The 19,999-nt window shown below is 33.2% G+C and overlaps 1 protein-coding gene across 1 annotated transcript; it reads right to left on the bottom strand.

Moving 5' to 3' along the window:
- Positions 1 to 275: 275 nt before the first annotated feature.
- On the bottom strand, positions 276 to 18,924 carry LOC134724511 (uncharacterized). Its single transcript, XM_063587574.1, has 9 exons — positions 18,526 to 18,924; positions 14,824 to 15,219; positions 12,766 to 13,095; positions 9,077 to 9,355; positions 8,600 to 8,659; positions 5,664 to 5,742; positions 4,205 to 4,672; positions 3,359 to 3,538; positions 276 to 1,728 (listed from the first exon to the last, which is right to left on the bottom strand). The coding sequence occupies exons 1-9, from the start codon at positions 18,656 to 18,658 to the stop codon at positions 1,314 to 1,316; spliced, it is 2,340 nt and encodes a 779-aa protein (XP_063443644.1). The 5' UTR covers positions 18,659 to 18,924; the 3' UTR covers positions 276 to 1,313.
- Positions 18,925 to 19,999: the final 1,075 nt, after the last annotated feature.

Here is a 19,999-nt window from a genome sequence, read left to right as displayed (position 1 = left end):
ATTGCTCGAAGCATTGGACTCAAACCAAAACTGTACCGTATGCTCGAATCATTGGACTCAAACCAAAACTGTACCGTATGCTCGAATCATTGGACTCAAACCAAAACTGTACTGTATGCTCGAAGCATTCAACACAAATTAAAACTGTTCCATACTATTCTCTAATCATTGGGCTCTGTAAAATATGCTCGAAGCATTGGACTCAAGTTAAAATCTGGAAAGGAGAACTATCCTAAAACGTAACGGTTATATTATATTGTTAACAGAAAACATAAGATGTTTTAGTCATTTTATTCCTTGGTACATTTGTATCTTCATTACCCAAAATGCATACAACATTCATTTCCATATCCATCACACATTCTCACCAATAACAGTTACAACAATTGTATATAGCAACCTCTGTGTATAATGTCTTTGATCAATATGTAAATGATATACTAGTAAAGATATATTGTACAATGAAATGAAAACACTTGATTGATACCCTGATTCGTAAATATAATACTGTTTCTTGAATAGAAAAAATATATCACATAATTGTATAACCTCTCCGTGTACAAATATATCAACTGACCAAAAAAATCGGTCTAAATAATAAATCAGGCTTTGAATATTTCTATATTCCGTTCTTTTAGTAACGTATTTATGCTCTAGATATTTGATTTCCGCTATAATTCATGATTATGTTTTAGAGACAGTCTCAAAGTGTGTATTATAACTTTAACAGAAGTACTTTCAAATATGTTTTGGAATTTGGAAGAAAATATGTTGACGTCCATTTTTCGTTGACAGATTATTGTTAGCAGAATGGTAATCTGGTTGTTAAACAATGTATCATTAGAATTTTTATTTGTTAGATACTTATTTAAATTGCAATACTTTGTTATGATTTTTGAAAGTAAAAACATTATCTATGTGTACATTACAACACAACACTAAATATTTGGAGGTAAAGTATCCCGTCTGCTATTGACATGGCTAACAAGTATATGCTCGTCTATATGTTACCATCTTGTAAAATGATTTATATTCAGATTGAAAAGATTTTCGAGTTTTAAGAAAAGTCTACATTATAAACAACAAAAAGCAATGAAAAATTTGTAAGTTTCCTCCGAAACAGACGCATCGAGGTCCGTTGTTAAATTGTAGTATTAATTGCATGAATGCATCTGTGTATGTACGACTTTCAAAACAGAAGTTCAATGCCTATGCACACTTAATATAGTGAAACCGTGGTTTATTTCAACTAAAGACGCCTCTTCCAACACTCTTAAATATCACTAGGATAAAATACTCTTCAATATTTCTATCTATACGCTAGAAAAATCTTTTTCTTTCTGCTTATCCGTGATTAGATAACCGTCCATGTTTGGAGGTTTGATAGAAGGGAATTTCTTTGGCGACGACAGTATGGTCTCGGTTTGAGTCCCAGTCTCGTTCTGGTTTTCGGTTTTGTCATAAAGATTTGTGTAACTTGACTGAATGTTTTCTCTCTCAACATTTTTTGAATTGTCTTCAGAATGGAGTGCATCGTTTCTTGATGCTCTTTCTTCGGTCAATGTTTCATCACTGTCCATTAAATTGTCTTCTGTATCTGATATAAATGGCGGATCTGGCAGTTTATCATCATCGCCATATTGTTCCGCCTGTTTTGTGCCTTTTCCGAAGGTTTTGCAAGTAGTTGTTCTTGTGTCTGGTTGATCAATGTCGATCGTGAAGAGATTTCTGGAATACAATCAAATTATCTATGATATAAATATCAGCAATAACTTATGAAGTATTAGTATTTCAACTTAAAATTGATTGCTAACTTACTTCCTCCGCTTTCTTTTACGAATTTTAAAAACAATGTTTGTTCGGGAGCATATTGTGGTTCAGCTGTATGATTTGCAGAAAATGTTATTACAAACAACGAAAAATTAATATACAATTATTATTCAGGACTAAGCTCTTTTGAATTGAATCGCGTGTTCAAGTAATTTTACAGCTAAATGCTTGAGAAACGTTTACAACGTAGTTTTCACAGTTACGAGTCTTTGCAAATTGGAAAAATAATCACACATAATTTGATATTTATCGCCGGTAACAAACATTAAATGCATGTTGGACCTATATCACAAAGTACTTTAGAGCTGACAAAAAAAGCAAAAAAAGTATTTTTTGCAATAAAATCATATACTAAATCATTGAATAATCTACCTATAAATGTAGCAAATAATCTTTTTGATTCTTTAGTAAAACCAATTATGACCTATAATTCAGAAGTAACATATTTGGATACATATATTTCTTTTCATCGAGCCAAAAGCAGAGCCTTAACTTCAGGAAAAGAAATTAATCAACTTGATTTTATAAACAAAACCCCCATAGAAAATATGCATCTTAAATTTTGTAAATCTACTCTAGGGATAAGAAAAATGCATCCAATTTAGGAGCAAGAGTTGAATTAGGAAGATTGCCTATAGAATGTTTTATTAAAACACAAACCCTTTTATATTTAGCTAGACTATATAATAATAATATTAATCTATTGTTAAAGGAAACTTTATCTCTAGCACAGTCTCTAGATTTGACAGGAACTTAAAACTTAAAAAAGATTACAAACTAGAATATTATCTAAATACATCTAATTTTCAGATAAGGAGATTAATCACTAAATTTAGAATAAGTGATCACTCCCTCTTGATTGAAAAGGGGAGATATTTTAAAATCCCAAGAGAGGAACGTCTTTGTCATAAATGTAAAATACTAGAGGATGAGAAACATTTTTTACTATATTGTGAGTATAATAAAACTAAAATAATAACTTTAATAATTTAAATGAAGAAGAAAAAATGCATTACTTACTAAATCCATCATCGTCTTTACAAACAAATAAGTTAGGTTCCTTCTTGAAAAAGTCATTAGAACTGAGGGCAGGGGACTCTTAACAACTTGTTTGTTGTTATAAATTTTAATGCTGTTCATATTTTGTATGTTTAATATGTATGTATAAATATGTTTATTGTGTTTATTGTATTAATATATGTTGGTCACAAACTGTAAAGTTTATATGACAATAAAATATTTGATTTGATTTGATTTATATATAACATTATTTTGCTATACGGATACGCTCCATGATCCTGTATATAAGATCGACACGCTGAGAAAGATTTTGTTTTTATAAAATGGTAGTTCACTACCTTATCTTCCGAATGAAGACATGTCACCAATACGGATATATAATTCTGATTGCAAGATATATGTTCTCAATACTACTTGCTTGGCAGAGAAAAAGACTATTTTTTCAAACGTTTGGTTAGACTGGTCATTTAATCGAAACCACATAAGTTATAAGAGAATACTTGCTTACAATTTATTTTCTCCAATGAAGCTATGTGGTCTACTCCTGACTCCGGCATCAGCAAATTCTATATGATCTATATTTAGCTGACTTTTAGAACGTGCTGCAGGAATCGGTACATGTTGAGGACTGATATCACTTTGTCTCTTATTGACAGAGGCATATATTCTAGACAGGTCTGTCGATTTTCTGAAAATAAAAATAAAAATGATAAACAACCTTGAATTAGTTATTTATGCATGTATCTTTACAAATTTCAAGAACAGAATGTAAATGAAATCAACATTCCAAAACTAAATCGTATGAATTAGTTAACAGTGCAAAGTTGGCCATGCAGGGAAATCATACTCTAAGACCAATAACCTCAAGATTGCAAATAATCTTATACAGTCATGGGATTTCAAAATCTTCTATATTTTGCTTGAATACATATCTTTTCTATGCAATACGTAACATTCTTTTCGTTCACTTTTGCATCGTTTAAATATATTAATGCATTTCAACCAATCTTTCAAATCTGATTGTCACTTTGTGACCTTACAAAGAAGCGCATTTGTTCTACACAGTCATGCGACAAGACAATATATTGTCGTTAATGTAAGCATGCGTCGAACAAAATTGATAAAAACAAATGTTTCCTTTTAATGTGTGTGGCATAGAAAAAAAGTTAAATTGCTTTCGTGGTTTCAATTAATTTTTAAATCTTGTACATGTTGTAAGTTGAATTATTTCTTGGAATTTAAGATATATATTCTAGATAGAATGTACATGTACACAATGTATAAAAATTAGGAAATCTTAAATTTTCAATACAACGTTATTAAGTTGGAAATTATAAATCTGACAGTCACTCACGTTAATTTGTTTTGGTCTACCAGTTTTGCATTTGTGTACAATTTTGAATCATCAGTTGATTTCACTGTGTCGTCGTCAAGGTGATCATCGGAAGTTGGTACTGTTCCATTTCTCTGCTGACTTGATTTCTCGTCCAATTGCAAAACTACGTCATCGTAATGATTCTTTCTCGGATGTGCCTTAGGTCTGGTATCTATAGTATCGTTTTCATCAATAACTGTAGAATAATCTGGAGACAGGTCTATATTGTGATCAGTGTGGATAGAACTTCGATCAGATTCCGCCCAACTCTCACCGCTACCAACTTTTGAATCACTTCCTCTTCGTCTTAAGAACTGTGGACATGGGACTCTTGGGAACGACTGTGGGCATTTGATTTTTGGGAACGACCGTGGACATTTGATTCTAGAAAATACTTGCTGACATTTGAGTTTGGATAAAACTTGTTTTAAGTCTGACGATTCTTTGCTGAAACAAAATTATTAAAATAAATGATAATGTTATATTGCGTTAGACTTACTATAACCCGATATATATGTCCTAAGCATTATTTGGGACAACATTTTGAAATTAATAATGTTCTATGCTCTTGGACTTTGTAATTGATTTGCCGTAAAACTGTTTGATTTTGAGTCAAGAACCTAATATAAGAATAAGAGGATGTGCTTTACAACGAGGTAACTCTCCACAAGATACAAATTAACAACTGTGAATGTTCAGTCCCTTCAACAACGGTAAAAGGAAAAACCGCATAATCATCTTTTTAAGACACCGAAATGACAATTACAAAATAATTCAAACAAGAAAAATAACGGTCATATAAATCTTAAGTAGACGAAACGCCCATTTGAAATAATAAACTTTATATGAATGATATATTAAATAACTTTTAATAAATGAAATTGAATAAAAAAAAATGTTATTAATCGGTAAAAGAGCTTTCGAACTTCATTCACGGTCATCGACTTTAAAAATGTATATCAACGAATGATTGTGAACTTTAACTTTACTATTAGGAATTTTTGGTCCTCAATGGTCTTCAACTTTGTATCTCTATTTGGCCTTTTAAACATTTTTTTATTCGAGCGTCACTGATGAGTCTTTTTGAGACGAAACGCGCGTCCGGCGTAAATATAAAATTTTGATCCTATAAATTTTGGTATCTATAATGAGTTCATTTACCACGCAAATCATTTGGTTTAATTCTGTTTGTTATATCTAATTTTTTTTTTGTAACTAGAAATATAACAACTTGCCAATATTGTTTTTGGTCATTCTTTTCGTGAAAGTAGAGAATAGTGAATAATTATAACGTCCCAAATGAAGGTTTAAAACATCTCTTAATCATTTCAATAATACATGTTAACTGAAAAGAATTGTAAATAGCTTACCTTCTGAAAATTAACTCTCATGAAGACCTTCTAAACATTTGTTCTAATGACGACCTTTTTGTACTTACTTTTTAATGCGGTAGTAAATAAAGCTGAGAACAACCACGGTTATCACTACCAGTAAAGACAGTATAACCACAACTATCACTGGAAAAGATAACATAATAATTAACGAATGTTAGATAGCTATTTGTCCAGTGACGGGTATATATATATATCATGTATACATATCAAAGACAAAAACATGAAGATAAAACCGTAAGATGGTTGTGCAAGATGCGACAATATGAACAAAATTGTAGATGTGAATACCACTAGAAAATAAGGGTGTAGTTTGAACAGTGGCAAATATTATGCAAACATCGGAACTAGTTAACTAAGGTATCTTAAATAACAAAGCGTATGACAAATTCCCTACACAATGCATCTGATTAAATGTCATCTTACCACCTGACGTGGATGTAACTCTCCTCCACAGATAAACTTACACCAAGCATTATCAGTGGTTGAACAGACGGGAGATGAGATGTCTAGGGTAAACCATAGTTATATTACCTAGTCAACCCCTAATATTTAGAAGTATTGGAACTAATATAACAACTGTTGACTTTATTTTAATTGTATATAGATATAGGAAGATGTGATATGAGTGCCAATGAGACAATTCTCCATCCAAGCAACACTTTATAAAAGTAAACCATTATATGTCAAGGTACGGTCTTCAACACAGAGCATTGGCTCACACCGAATCTATAAAGGCCCCAAAAAGTACTAGTGTAAAACCATTCAAACGGGAAAACCAACGGTCTAAAATATACAAAAACGAGAAACACTTATGAACCACATAAACAGACGACTTAAGATTTCTGACTTAGGACAGGTGCAAACAATATGTTCGCCACTTTTATCTTTGGATAACAATCGTGGTACTTGATTTTCTTAGCGAGGGGATGGGGCAGATATTTTTTATGTATTCACTTCAATTTTACATCTTCTTGAGAACACTAGTGTCCTAGGGTCAGAACCTTATCAATAAGTTATTTCTATTGTACGCTATTTTATTCACCCTTTTAAAACACCCGTCAACTTAGTATAATTTCATGTATATTGCCCAATATCAGGGACCTCAATAGTGGTCACAATCAAGTTGAAAGTACTTTCCTTTTGAGAGGGAGTAAGCGTTGATGAGTAATCTCTGTTTTTAGCATTTACACAACGCTCATGAAACTCGAAAGTACGTCGAGAAATTTGTTCAGCGTTGTGGTTATTCAGAATTAAACACAGACGGATATCATGTGAATCAATGCCATGGCATGCGCAGATTATTCCTTAAAATAAACCAGAGGGATAATATTAAAATAAAAACTATGTTATATACAGCGGGTGCATAGTCCAGAGGAAATGAGAGTGGTCCCAAATTTTGAAAAAGGAGGAAAAAGGGGGGAGGGGGGTCATTCATGATAAAAAAAAAACTGACTGCGATATTTTACGAATTTAGATATTATTTTTGTGCAGTATGTATTTCTAAAGGTATTTGACATTGTTTGATTTCTCATTTGATTTATAGATATTTCAAGTATCTTATTTCTGTTATTTTCAATTAATCAGATAATTGTAAAAATGTGAATAGAAATCTAAAACCTAAGCCTCTGTCTACACCTTCATGGCTTAAAGTTACAAGTCTTTAAATCATCGTTCACGTGACTAAGTAAAATTGTAAAGAAAAAAAGATACATTATCGTATGTATTATATATAGAAAGAGCTCATATTTTGATCCTCAAATACAGTATCTTGATATAATCTTTATTCACATTAGGGTCTACTGAAATGAGTCTCTCTATAGAGCGAATAATATCACATATACATATACTTTAATAGGTGTATAAAAAGGTATGCATTTCATTCAAAGCAAATCATAATAAAATAAGGAGCATAAAATAATTGTCATGGCTTAGTGAAACGAAAACTCAAGTAGTCTTTTTTCAATACGACGATTGCGATCCATCCCTTCCCCTCCTATAAACAGTTGATATACACTCTAGTATATATAAAAACCTACGTGCAAACTGCAGTAGGACCGTAACAAATACAAAAGGACATTATCTTAGTTACTTCGAAACATTAATACCATGAGCTATTATAATATATATGAGAAAACATAGACATCAATTATTCAAACGTTTATTGAAGAATGTAACATAAACTAAAGGTGTCAATAAAAAAAAAGGCTGTGCTGGGTCACACAGTGGGTATTGTTAGGGCATAGCGTATATAAAATAAAGATATTTGGTATCATATGATTTCCAATTGGACAAATATTCAACGGAGTCAAAATAACGTTTATGTTGCCACGAATCTGCTATCAATAATTAGACAAAGACACAATGACAAAATTTAAAACAAGTTAGACAGGAAAGAAAACAATACATTTTGGCCTCGTTTTACATGTATTGTAAAATGAATAAGTTAACGAATATTATATCCATGATATATATATGACAGAGAGTAACCAACAACAAATAGTTATTTACAGGCTCCTGAATTTCAGGCACATGTTAAAATTGCTTCATTTAGCACAAAAGCTCAGTATGGTTGTTTTTGTTTGGGTGTAGGTTTAAGTTGTGTTGTAAGTTTGTTTCATTGTCAATGGTGTTAACTTGCATTTTGATTTTAGTACTATGTTTATAACCATTATAAAAAGACTATGGGGTTTTTTTTGGAAAAAAAAATTTTTGGAGAGAAAAAATAATTTGTTTTTGATTCTGATTAAAAAAAAATGTTTGTTTTTTCCCTCAGCTGCCACTATATGTAATGCTAAAATTAAAAGAAAAAAATATTTTTCGTCTTGTCGCGAAAAAAAAATAGATTGTTTTTCGCCGCAGGCGAAAAAACAAATTTGTCCAGAAAAAAAAAAAATAGCCGCCCCCCCCCCCCCCCCCCCCCCCCCGAAAATCAAATGGTTGCTGCCTAATAAGGTAAGTTTCAACATAGATAAGGTGTTACCTGTACTTCCACTTTTAGTGTTAGGATCTCCCCGTGACGGCATTTTATTCGGGTCTTCAACTGAAAAGAAATAATCGATTAGTTAATAGTTTTGGTGCAATTTCACACGTACATGCCAGTTTGTGCTACATGTATGTCTATTATATAAAACAACCGACGGATATTTGGAAATCGCTTGAATTGTAAGGAGGCCGAATCGCAATAAAAGAAGAAACAAAAGTGTCTGCTAAAATTGCTGGGTTTTCACCATATATGAACAGTACTGTAATAAAAGCTATAAAAGTATTAAACCGGAAAGTAAATCGCAGCCTGACAAAAAAACTCTCTAATCTGTTTGATTTCATTAAAAATATTATTGCAAAAACTAGAAGAAAACAATTGAGAAAAAAAGTGTTAAGAAACTATGAGGATTGAGAATTTCGTGTCGTTATATTTATTGGCATAACTATGGTACTAATCTTATTGGTTTGTACTTACCTATAGTTACGTTGACCATTTGCTCCTCACTATACATAGCCCCTTTAATATAGTGGTAGGCCTTGCATCTATAAATACCAGTTTTATTTGTTAACATTTCCCTGATGATGAACGTATCTCCAGATGACAAAACGGTCTCCAAATCTGGTTCTTTATACCAGTTATAAAAGGGTGCAGGGTTACCATCGGCGACACATGTTAAGTTGATCTGGTTCATTGGGTCTCTTATATGAGTCTCAACATCCGGGTCTTTTGATATCACAACGTTTCTAACTTTATCTGAAATCACATATAAGTAAAGAATCCATTTTTCTAATCTGATCTGAACTGCCGTGTTCTTGTACTTTTCATACAGCAACATCATATACAGGACTGGGAGACGTGTATTACCTAGATCACAAACAGTACTGGGAGACGTGTATTTCCTAGATCACAAACAGTACTGGGAGACGTGTATTTCCTAGATCATAAACAGTACTGGGAGACGTGTATTTTCTAGATCACAAACAGTACTGGGAGACGTGTATTTCCTAGATCACAAACAGAACTGGGAGACGTGTATTTCCTAGATCACAAACAGTACTGGGAGACGTGTATTTCCTAGATCACAAACAGAACTGGGAGACGTGTATTTCCTAGATCATAAACAGTACTGGGAGACGTGTATTTCCTAAATCATAAACAGGACTGGGAGACGTGTATTTCCTAGATCACAAACAGGATAGGGAGATGCTTTTTCCTAGATCATAAACAGTACTGGGAGACGTGTATTTCCTAGATCACAAACAGTACTGGTAGACGTGTATTTCCTAGATCATAAACAGTATTTGGAGACCAGTATTACCTTGATCAAAAACAGTACTGGGAGACGTGTATTTCCTAGATCATTAACAGTACTGGGAGACGTGTATTTCATAGATCATAAACAGTACTGGGAGACGTGTATTTCCTAGATCATAAACAGTACTGGGAGACGTGTATTTCCTAGATCATAAACAGGACTAAGAGACGCGTATTTCCCAGATCATTAACAGGACTGGGAAACGTGTATTTCCAAGATCATAAAAAGTACTGGGAGACGCGTATTTCCTAGATCATAAACAGTACTTGGAGACGTGTATTTCCCAGATCATAAACAGGACTAAGAGATATGTATTTCCCAGATCATAAACAATGCTGGGAGACGTGTATTTCCTAGATCATAAAAGTACTGGGAGACGAGTATTTCCTAGATCATAAACAGGACTGGGAGACGTGTATTTCCTAGATCATAAACAGTACTAGGAGACGCGTATTTCCTAGATCCTAAACAGTACTGGGAGACGTGTATTTCCTAGATCATAAACAGTACTGGGAGACATGTATTTCCTAGATCATAAACAGTACTCGGAGACGTGTATTTCCTAGATCATAAAAAGGACTAAGAGACGTGTATTTCCCAAATCATAAATAATACTGGCAGACGTGTATTTCCTAGATCATAAACAGTACTGGGAGACGAGTATTTCCTAGATCATAAACAGGACTGGGAGACGTGTATTTCCTAGATCATACACAGTACTGGGAGACGTGTATTTCCTAGATCATAAACGGTACTGGGAGGCGTGTATTCCCTAGATTATGAACAGTACTGTGAGACGTGTATTTCCTAGAACATAAACAGTACTGGGAGACGTGTATTTCCTAGATCATAAACAGGACTTGGAGACGTGTATTTCCTAGATTATAACTAGGACTAGGAGACGTGTATTTCCTAGATCATAAACAGGACTGGGAGACGTGTATTTCCTAGATCACAAACAGGATAGGGAGACGCTTTTTACTAGATCATAAACAGGACTAGGAGACGTGTATTTCCTAGATCATAAACAGTACTGGGAGACGTGTATTTCCTAGATCATAAACGGTACTGGGAGACGTGTATTTCCTAGATTATAAACAGTACTGGGAGACGTGTATTTCCTAGATCATAAACAGTACTGGAAACGTGTATTTCCTAGATCATAAACAGGACTGGGAGACCGTCGTGTATTTCCTAAATCATAAACCGGATAGGGAGACGTGTATTTCCTAGATCATCAACAGGACTGGGAGACGTGTATTTCCTAGATCATAAACAGGATAGGGAGACGTGTATTTCCTAGATCATAACCAGGATAGGGAGACGTGTATTTCCTAGATCATAAACAGGACTGGGAGACCGTCGTGTATTTCCTAGATCATAAACAGGATAGGGAGACGTGAATTTCCTAGATCATAAACAGGACTGGGAGACGTGTATTTCCTAGATCATAAACAGGACTTGGAGACGTGTATTTCCTAGATCATAAACAGGACTGGGAGACGTGTATTTCCTAGATCACAAACAGGATAGGGAGATGCTTTTTCCTAGATCATAAACAGGACTGGGAGACGTGTATTTCCTAGATCATAAACAGTACTGGGAGACGTGTATTTCCTAGATCATAAACGGTACTGGGAGACGTGTATTTCCTAGATTATAAACAGTACTGGGAGACGTGTATTTCCTAGATCATAAACAGTACTGGGAGACGTGTATTTCCTAGATCATAAACAGGACTCGGAGACCGTCGTGTATTTCCTAGATCATAAACAGCATAGGGAGACGTGTATTTCCTAGATTATAAACAGGAGTGGGAGACGTGTATTTCCTAGATCATAAACAGGATAGGGAGACGTGTATTTCCTAGATCATACACAGGAGTGGGAGACGTGTATTTCCTAGATCATAAACAGGATAGGGAGACGTGTATTTCCTAGATCATAACCAGGATAGGGAGACGTGTATTTCCTAGATCATAAACAGGATAGGGAGACGTGTATTTCCTAGATCATAAACAGGACAGGGAGACGTGTATTTCCTAGATCATAAACGGTACAGGGAGACGTGTATTTCCTAGATCATAAACGGTACTGGGAGACGTGTATTTCCTAGATTATAAACAGTACTGGGAGACGTGTATTTCCTAGATCATAAACAGGACAGGGAGACGTGTATTTCCCAGAGCAAATAGTACACAATTTCAACAAACAACTGTTACAGAAAACTACAACAGTATATCAAATATGTAAATTAAATCAAGAAAAAAGCTTGAAACAATAACGAACTATAAACAGACTGACAAAAAAGTGCTTTCGATGCTGATCACTTCTTTGTGATATCTCATCCGATGATGCGTTTGCCATAGATATGGCACAATTCATGTTTTGCCATGAGAAACCCAAATAAAAGATATAAAAATGTGAGATGCATAATTTTATTTTTTGTTTTAATAAAATCGGTAGAAGTTTGGAGGAATTCTGTTAGAAGTAGCAAACGTATCATGGGAATAGTTGTTTCCTATTGCTGTTCTTTCATTGGACTTTTACCTTATATTTGCATTTGTATTACTTGGGTCTCAAATTGAAAGATAAGAAATCTAAAATCTACTTAAATTTTGGTGAATGACCTGTTAAGAGCTTTAAAAAAAAAAAAGGTTATATGGGTCAAATATGTAACCTTGTAACGTAGAAAAAACTACCAAGGAGTCCGACCATTTGACAAAAATTTCAAAACCTCACCTAAGTTCATCATTAACACTTACGGGAACGTTTGAACAAGAATTTGAGGGAACTCAAGACTTACATAACAACGGTTAATTCACCCTTTGATTTAATCTAATACTCACAATGTATGTTTAATGGTGGCGTTTTTCTCATCATAGTCTCTATCTGGTATGACTCTTCTACACAGCTTATTGTTGCACCGTTATCATCCTCTATTAACTGTATAGTTAAGTTACTGGTACCATGGTAACTGCAACTGTCTTGTATCTCCGTGGATATAGTCACGGTGTCACTGTAAACAACGGGATTGTGTTCACCAGCGAGATGTTTTTTCCAGGTAAATTTTCCGGCTGGGTTACCTACATTACCCTCACAGATGAACGAAACATAGTCATCGTGGGCTATACCATTGGACGGATACATTGTCACACTGTCTGGCTTTGATGAAGGACCTACAAGTGTAGAAAGTAATGCAGTAGTCGTTTCAAACAACATTAGTAGTAAACAATGTAGTATATTATAGTACAATCTTATTATTACTGTAAACAAAAGCAACGACAAATAAAACAACCGAACGAAAATTCCAAAGAGATAAAAAAAAAAAAAAACCCGAAAGAACATAATGTATATATAAAAAAAGAAAAGAAAGACAAGGAATCTTTGCATGAGGGAGATATATAAATCCTTGATATGAAATTATTTCCATAACATTTTATAAGGGACATTTCATCAATCAAAGAGTATCCATATTTTCATGCAAGGACTAACAGTCCACCTGAAGAGATATCAAATAAGTGGTGCATGTAGTCGTAATGACATAAACCGTATCAAATTGTTCGTTTAAATTGTTTCACATTAAGTATACTTTGACCTTTCATACATGTAGCTTGTTATGCATTACGGATTTTGCTCATTGAGGAAGGCCGTACGGTGACCTATAATGGTTTCTCACCTATACGTCATTTGGTTTTGATGGACAGTTTGCAATCATCGCATTTCTTCTTTTTTCATGTACATATTTTTCACTAAATGTCAAGTGATGGACAACATTATTAAAATACCAAGAGAAGAAAGATTATGCAAAATCTGCAAACAAACTGAAGATGAAATTCATTTCTTTTTATATTGTAATAGAAACCGTAATAATAGAAAAGTTTATTTTGGTTTTTTGATAAATGAGAATATCCACTTTATAAATTTAAATGACATAGATAAAATAACATGTATACTCAACCCAATTTGATTGTCACATATTCAGGTAAATAAGCTAGGATCCTTTTTAAAACAGTTTTTTGAACTGAGGACAGGGGACTCTTAAAATATTTACTTTTATTGTGTATATTGATGATATTGTTGTTATTTTTTATTTTCATTTTATTATGTTGTTTCGCATACTATTAATATGTAGTTTTATGGCAATAAAAATTTGATTTGAATTGAATTGAATTAATAAACGGTTTGCGATTCGTAGACTTAAAGATGAAAACATTTGTCCAGTCACATTGTTGCTATAGTCTAAAAGGACAAAAATAAATACGTTGTTGGTTTTTTTTAATTTATTACATGATTGTATACTTTATACATAGTACGCAACCTTTCGAAGTGACGATCGAGTATCTGAAACAATTTAGAAATACGATCAGTGTAATTAACAGTTATCATATTAATCTGGTCGGCACGTAAAGTTAACCATCGAGAGACATAAACCACCGAGAGTCGGTTTTTAGACACTCTATATAGATTATTAACTGTACAAATATCTCATCACAAAAAATGATAAGGACATATGCAATATGTTTCTACCATACAAACAATATTTTGACACGTCAATTGAACTATCAAACGATCAAGAAAAAAATGATAGATGTTAAAGATTTTGACAATTTTAAGCATAATACAATTCCGGGGCGAAATGTGAAAGCGTGTAGTGGGAAAGTGACAAACTTGCTGATCTGACTAAAACGGAATACTAGTATGATGGTTGAATCATTATAAAATGTTTCTTATCCTTAAAATTTATAAACCGTCCTGAAATATTTGCCACAGAGCGTTAGACCAACAATCAATAACTAAATGTTTTGTAACATTTAACATTTAAAGAAAATATAATTATGTTGCGTTAATGAGGTCTCCAAGTATACATACTTCCTTTAGATATATACGTTTTAAAATATACCTACTTGTAATAGTTAACGTTGTGGGATCAGATGGCATGGTTTCTAATTGCCCATTGTTATCATAAAGTATATCACATCTATAGTCGGTGTCATCGTCACATTGTACTGGATTCGTGTAAGACATGATGGCGACGTTGAGAGAATCTGATGGGTTGGTAAGTGAAACACGACCAGTTAGATACTCTCCGTCAGTGCTTAAAGATGCCACTTTGTTGCGATGTGCTGGATAAAATGTTACTATATGGAAGTAACTGTCTGTTGTTTTATTTCTGGCTGTTAAATATATCAGATTGACAAAATCGTCGTTTTCTGTTGTAAACTGACATCTGAGTTCTACATCTGTATCACCGATAGCTGCCGTGATGTCAGAATTCATATTCACTTGTAAAGCATTTAATCCTGCAAACAATTCACATTTCAATGTTATCTCCCTCTTGTTTGAAAAGTCATATTTTGTTAGAACATTATTAGAACATTATTAGAAATTGTAGTTTATAATCAATATGTATGTACTATATATAATAAGGCAGATTGCTATAATGTATTTGATAATATAAGATGTGATACCAAGTTTTAATCCACCATTTTCTACATTTGAAAATGCCTGTACCAAGTCAGGAATATGACAGTTCTTGTCCATTCGTTTTTGATGCGTTTTGTTATTTGATTTTGCCATGTGATTATGGACTTTCCGAATATATTTTCCTCTAAGTTCAGTGTTTTTTTTATTTTACTTTTTACGTATAAGGTATAAGGGAAAGAGATCTTCACACCTCAAGCAGGATACATGTACCGATGATATTCAAATACCCGATTATCTTTAAATTAGAACCAAATTCAATCTTACAAAAATAATATTTTTATTCCAGGGCATTATCAACTTTGAACATGAGGTAAGTTTTTTCAAACAGGACTTTATGTTCAAACTAAGATTTAACGCCATGCTTTAAAGAACTCTTTTTATCAAGATAGACGCAGTGTTTTAATGTACTTTTTGTCCAAGATAGAAGCAACGCTTTATGGTACCCTTATCATCAAGATAGACGCAGTGTTTTAATGTACCCTTTGTCCAAGATAGAAGCAATGCTTTATAGTACTCTTATTGTCTAGGTTGAGTTAATTTTTTAAAAGTACTCGTGTTTTAAGATACTTTAAGTTGAAATACTCTAAAACACTAGTACTATATTTTTTTTGGTGGCTTTCGACTGTTTTGTTTTACCCTTTGGTAGGTTTGTTGTGTCTTTGACACACTCTTCATTGCCATTTAGGAGATAACTGTATTGTATTTTAATCTCCGACGGCATCAATTTGGGATTTGATGGTCGCAAATTAAGTTTACTGGCGACGCGTTAGCGGACTGACAGTAAACGGGTATTTGCGACCATCAAATCCCCAATTGATGCCGTCGGAGCTTAAAATACAATATTGTTATCTCCATTCTAATGAAACTTACAGAAAACAACGTTAAAACATGTAATTAAAATCGGTCATCTGCCGTCTGCGCTTGCGCGTACGTCCCATAGCATCAATTGTCAATTGATGCCATGTAAAAAAGTGACGTTATCCAATCAAAATAAACGTTACAAACGTTGTTGCATTAGAATCTCTATTTGATATTTTGATGTCTATCACATTTCTCTAGTTGTCAACAAGAGACGTAAGATATCAAAGTGATATTCAAACTCGCAAGTCAACGATAACCTGACAACATCAAAGATAGCCTCAGTACTGACAACATCAAAGATAGCCTCAGTACTGACAACATCAAAGATAGCCTCAGTACTGATGACAACATCAAAGATAGCCTCAGTACTGACAACATCAAAGATAGCCTCAGTACTGACAAGATCAAAGATAGCCTCAGTATTGACAACATCAAAGATAGCCTCAGTACTTTAAATAAAATCTTATTGTAAGTGATAGACACCTTGTTTCAAAAATAATTCTCTTGTCAATATCGCCACAGTGCTTTATAATCATTATTTAAGTTTATCAATGTGCACCACTTCATAATTGTGTCGTGCCTATCGATCTTTACTTGAAAAACAAATCAGGAAGAAACAACTTCGGACTTATTGATCTCATATTAAGGAAGTAAACACGAACATTTTCCGTTTTCTATAAGGATACGGATGTAGCGGAAATACAGTGAGAGTTTGAACTATGGGACATTGGCTGACGTCCTTGTTAGAGGATACATTCAAAATTCAATCCATAATTACAAATTAAAAAATTAAAATAGTTAGAGAGGGGGAAGTTGAAAATAAAAATAATTTATTGGATAAAATTGAAAATATTGTCGACCATCGTGACAAACATAAAACGTATATTTTTGGTTATGAATAAAGAGATGTTTATGTAAGTTAGACAGCAAACCATCAATATAAAAACCAAAAAAATGTGAGATCAAATAAATGCCGCCTACTTTCTCACTACGATTAATAATTATTGGTAAAAATGTCTATACCAAGTGACAGATAGCTCGCATTTCGCTTTTTGATTGTTTTTCTGTTTTTTTTGTTTGTTTGGTAAATTAAATCACACTTTCGTTGAAACCCTATAAGTGATAACTTCACGAGACTAAGTCCAATTTTATTATCGTTACTTTTTCAAGAAAACTGATTAAAGTCGAATTCAAAAAGTGTATTACAATCAATCTATATTATAGTTATACAATCACGAATGAAGCTGGGAATATAAATCTAAAATTACCGCGTTACGATATTACAAAGTTCCACTGACAAGGTTTTGGACTTGAGACGGTCAAATGAACATATACTGGGATAAAATACATGAAATTTTGTTTCAGATTTTAATCGTGCCCGTGTTAACCTCAGATGAATATAAAACAAATACACTGAACGAAACTAACTTGGCAACATAAGTATTTCATAAATAGCAAACACAATCACCGGCAGCAAAAAACAAATAACGAACACTAGTGGTGAATAAATGATAAAAAGTCGTATTGTCCATTTCTCTAATATCAGTGACTGTACATTAGAATTGCTAGCTTCTGGTAATTGCAGGATCTCGTACATGTATATCAGTTCTTTGTATCAATATTTTTTTTAATGTTAGTTGTTTTTGTGCTTCATATCGCTCTGTTGAGTTAAACATTTTGCAACTATTTTTTTTTCAGTTTGTTTGTTCTTATATGTTGTGCTTTGGGAGGATTAAGTGCTCAAAAAGCATGATTTTACGGACGCCATCACGAGTTGGTTGACCGTTATGGAATAACCGTTTCACAATGTGTTCCATTATTCGTCTGTTTGTCTTTTTCATTTTGGCCATGGCGTTGTCAGTTTGTTTTGACAGTCTCTATGGTATCTTTCGTCTTTCTTTTGAGCCCGCTAAATTCTTTATGTGGTTATCTCACGCCTACAAGCTGTCATTCAGGAGTTGCAGTTGTTTCATATTTGTTTATCGTAAATTGTATTGCTATACATTATGTTGTTAGTTTACATATTGAATTGCTTCATATTTGAATAATTTCAAAGTCTTGTATAGCTATATGGAATGTTTTCCCCTTCGTAAATGAAGACCGGACAATGACATGTAGATCCAGAATCCACGTCATTTGAACTCTGGTTGTCTCTATGGCGATCATATCGCATCTCCTTATTTCTATATGAAATGTCTGATTACAAATAAAAAAAAACCGGAGCAAAACGGAGCAAAAAAGAAGAAAAAAACAAACATTACCTTTGCAAATAATCCCAAATATCATAAATTTTCCAAACAACGAAACGGCCATTTTTTGTTGAAACTCCCGACAAGACTGTCGACTTATTGTTATGTAAATACAAAAGCTAACTGATACTTTAATAGACCACATTGGAAAATGAAACCTATACTTATTATACTAGTTTATTATTTAAACGTATATCTAACCGGTCTAGTGAGTGTGCATCTTTTAAACATTTTGTTTAAATACTTTATATTTATCCAAATCATCAAGGAGCGTGATACATCTGACCAAGGTTTTTTAAAAATGTCGGACATGCATAATATATGGCTAGAATTTTTTTTTAAAGATTTATTTACTAGGTAAATAAATCATAAATATTTTATTATATGAAGAATAAAAATATAATTATAAATAAAAAAATGGCTACCAAATAAAAAACAGATGGTACATTGACATACACTTAGTTGTTACAAAATTTAATGTATATGTAATAGGAAGTCCGGATATGAAATTCTCCTATCATTTTACATGTTTACACAATTATTTGGATTTGCCTTAGAATCAAGACAGAAGATGCATTAAAGTACTGCAGCGTAGCTAATATTACCATAAAATCCATGCAATTGTTTCTGATAAGTAAAACATATAACATGGGAACAGCCGAAAAACCGAGCAAGGAACCAGCACAAAAGTTACTTTATTTTCTTTTCATGTAGAAGGGTTGATCATTTTTCAACAAATAAATATTACGAACTCCTGTACTAAACATTAATTAACGACAAAAAAAAAAACCCATCAATTAGTGTTATAAGAATTTCAAAAATAGGATGATTTCTTCAGAATCTAACATTTTTTTCTTTTATGAAATCAAAAGGGTCAATAACTTAAAAAAGACTACAGTAAATTCAACTATTTTCGTGGGTACCAATTTTTGTGGATTGAGAACGTTTGCTTTTTTTTTGTAAATATTTGATAACATAGTGTTGCAAGAGTAAAAAAAAAGGAGAGCGAAAGATACAATAGGGACATTCTAACTCATAGATCAAAAACAAACTGACAACGCCATGATTAAAACAGAAAATTGCAAACAGACAAATTATAGCACAAAAAACATAACATAGAAAACTAAAGATTAAGCAACACGAACCCGCCAAAAACTGGAGGTAATCTCAGGTGCTCCTGAGGGGTAAGCAGATCCTGATCGACATATGGCGCATTCAACATTCAACATGTAGAATATTTGTAAAGTATAAATTGAGAATGTAAATAATGTGTCAAAGAGACAGCAACCCGACCAAAGAACAGAAAAGAGCCAAAGGTTATATATGGTGGTTTCGAAGGAAAGCACACCCCAACTTACGCAGAAACCAAATTTCAAAATTACCCATTCAAGACTTTCAAAGGCCAGATGATTCCGACTTCGGAACAAGGCATTCGGGTTAAACATGTTTCGGGAGATTTCAATCCTCCCACTAAAGGTGTCGGACC

The sequence above is a fragment of the Mytilus trossulus genome, chromosome 7, assembly GCF_036588685.1.
Source record: "Mytilus trossulus isolate FHL-02 chromosome 7, PNRI_Mtr1.1.1.hap1, whole genome shotgun sequence".
Lineage (NCBI taxonomy): Eukaryota > Metazoa > Mollusca > Bivalvia > Mytilida > Mytilidae > Mytilus > Mytilus trossulus.
The sequence above is the reverse complement of the archived record's forward strand: the minus strand, read 5'-3'. Positions and strand labels throughout refer to the sequence as shown.

Coding starts and splice junctions, on each gene's coding strand:
- LOC134724511 (XM_063587574.1), bottom strand. CDS start 18,658: ATGTGGTCTATTAAAGTATCAGTTAGCTTTTGTATTTACATAACAATA. Junction 15,220..18,525: donor ATTTGGGATTATTTGCAAAG/GTAATGTTTGTT, acceptor AATTGTTTGCAG/GATTAAATGCTTTACAAGTG. Junction 8,660..9,076: donor AATGGTCAACGTAACTATAG/GTAAGTACAAAC, acceptor ATTTCTTTTCAG/TTGAAGACCCGAATAAAATG.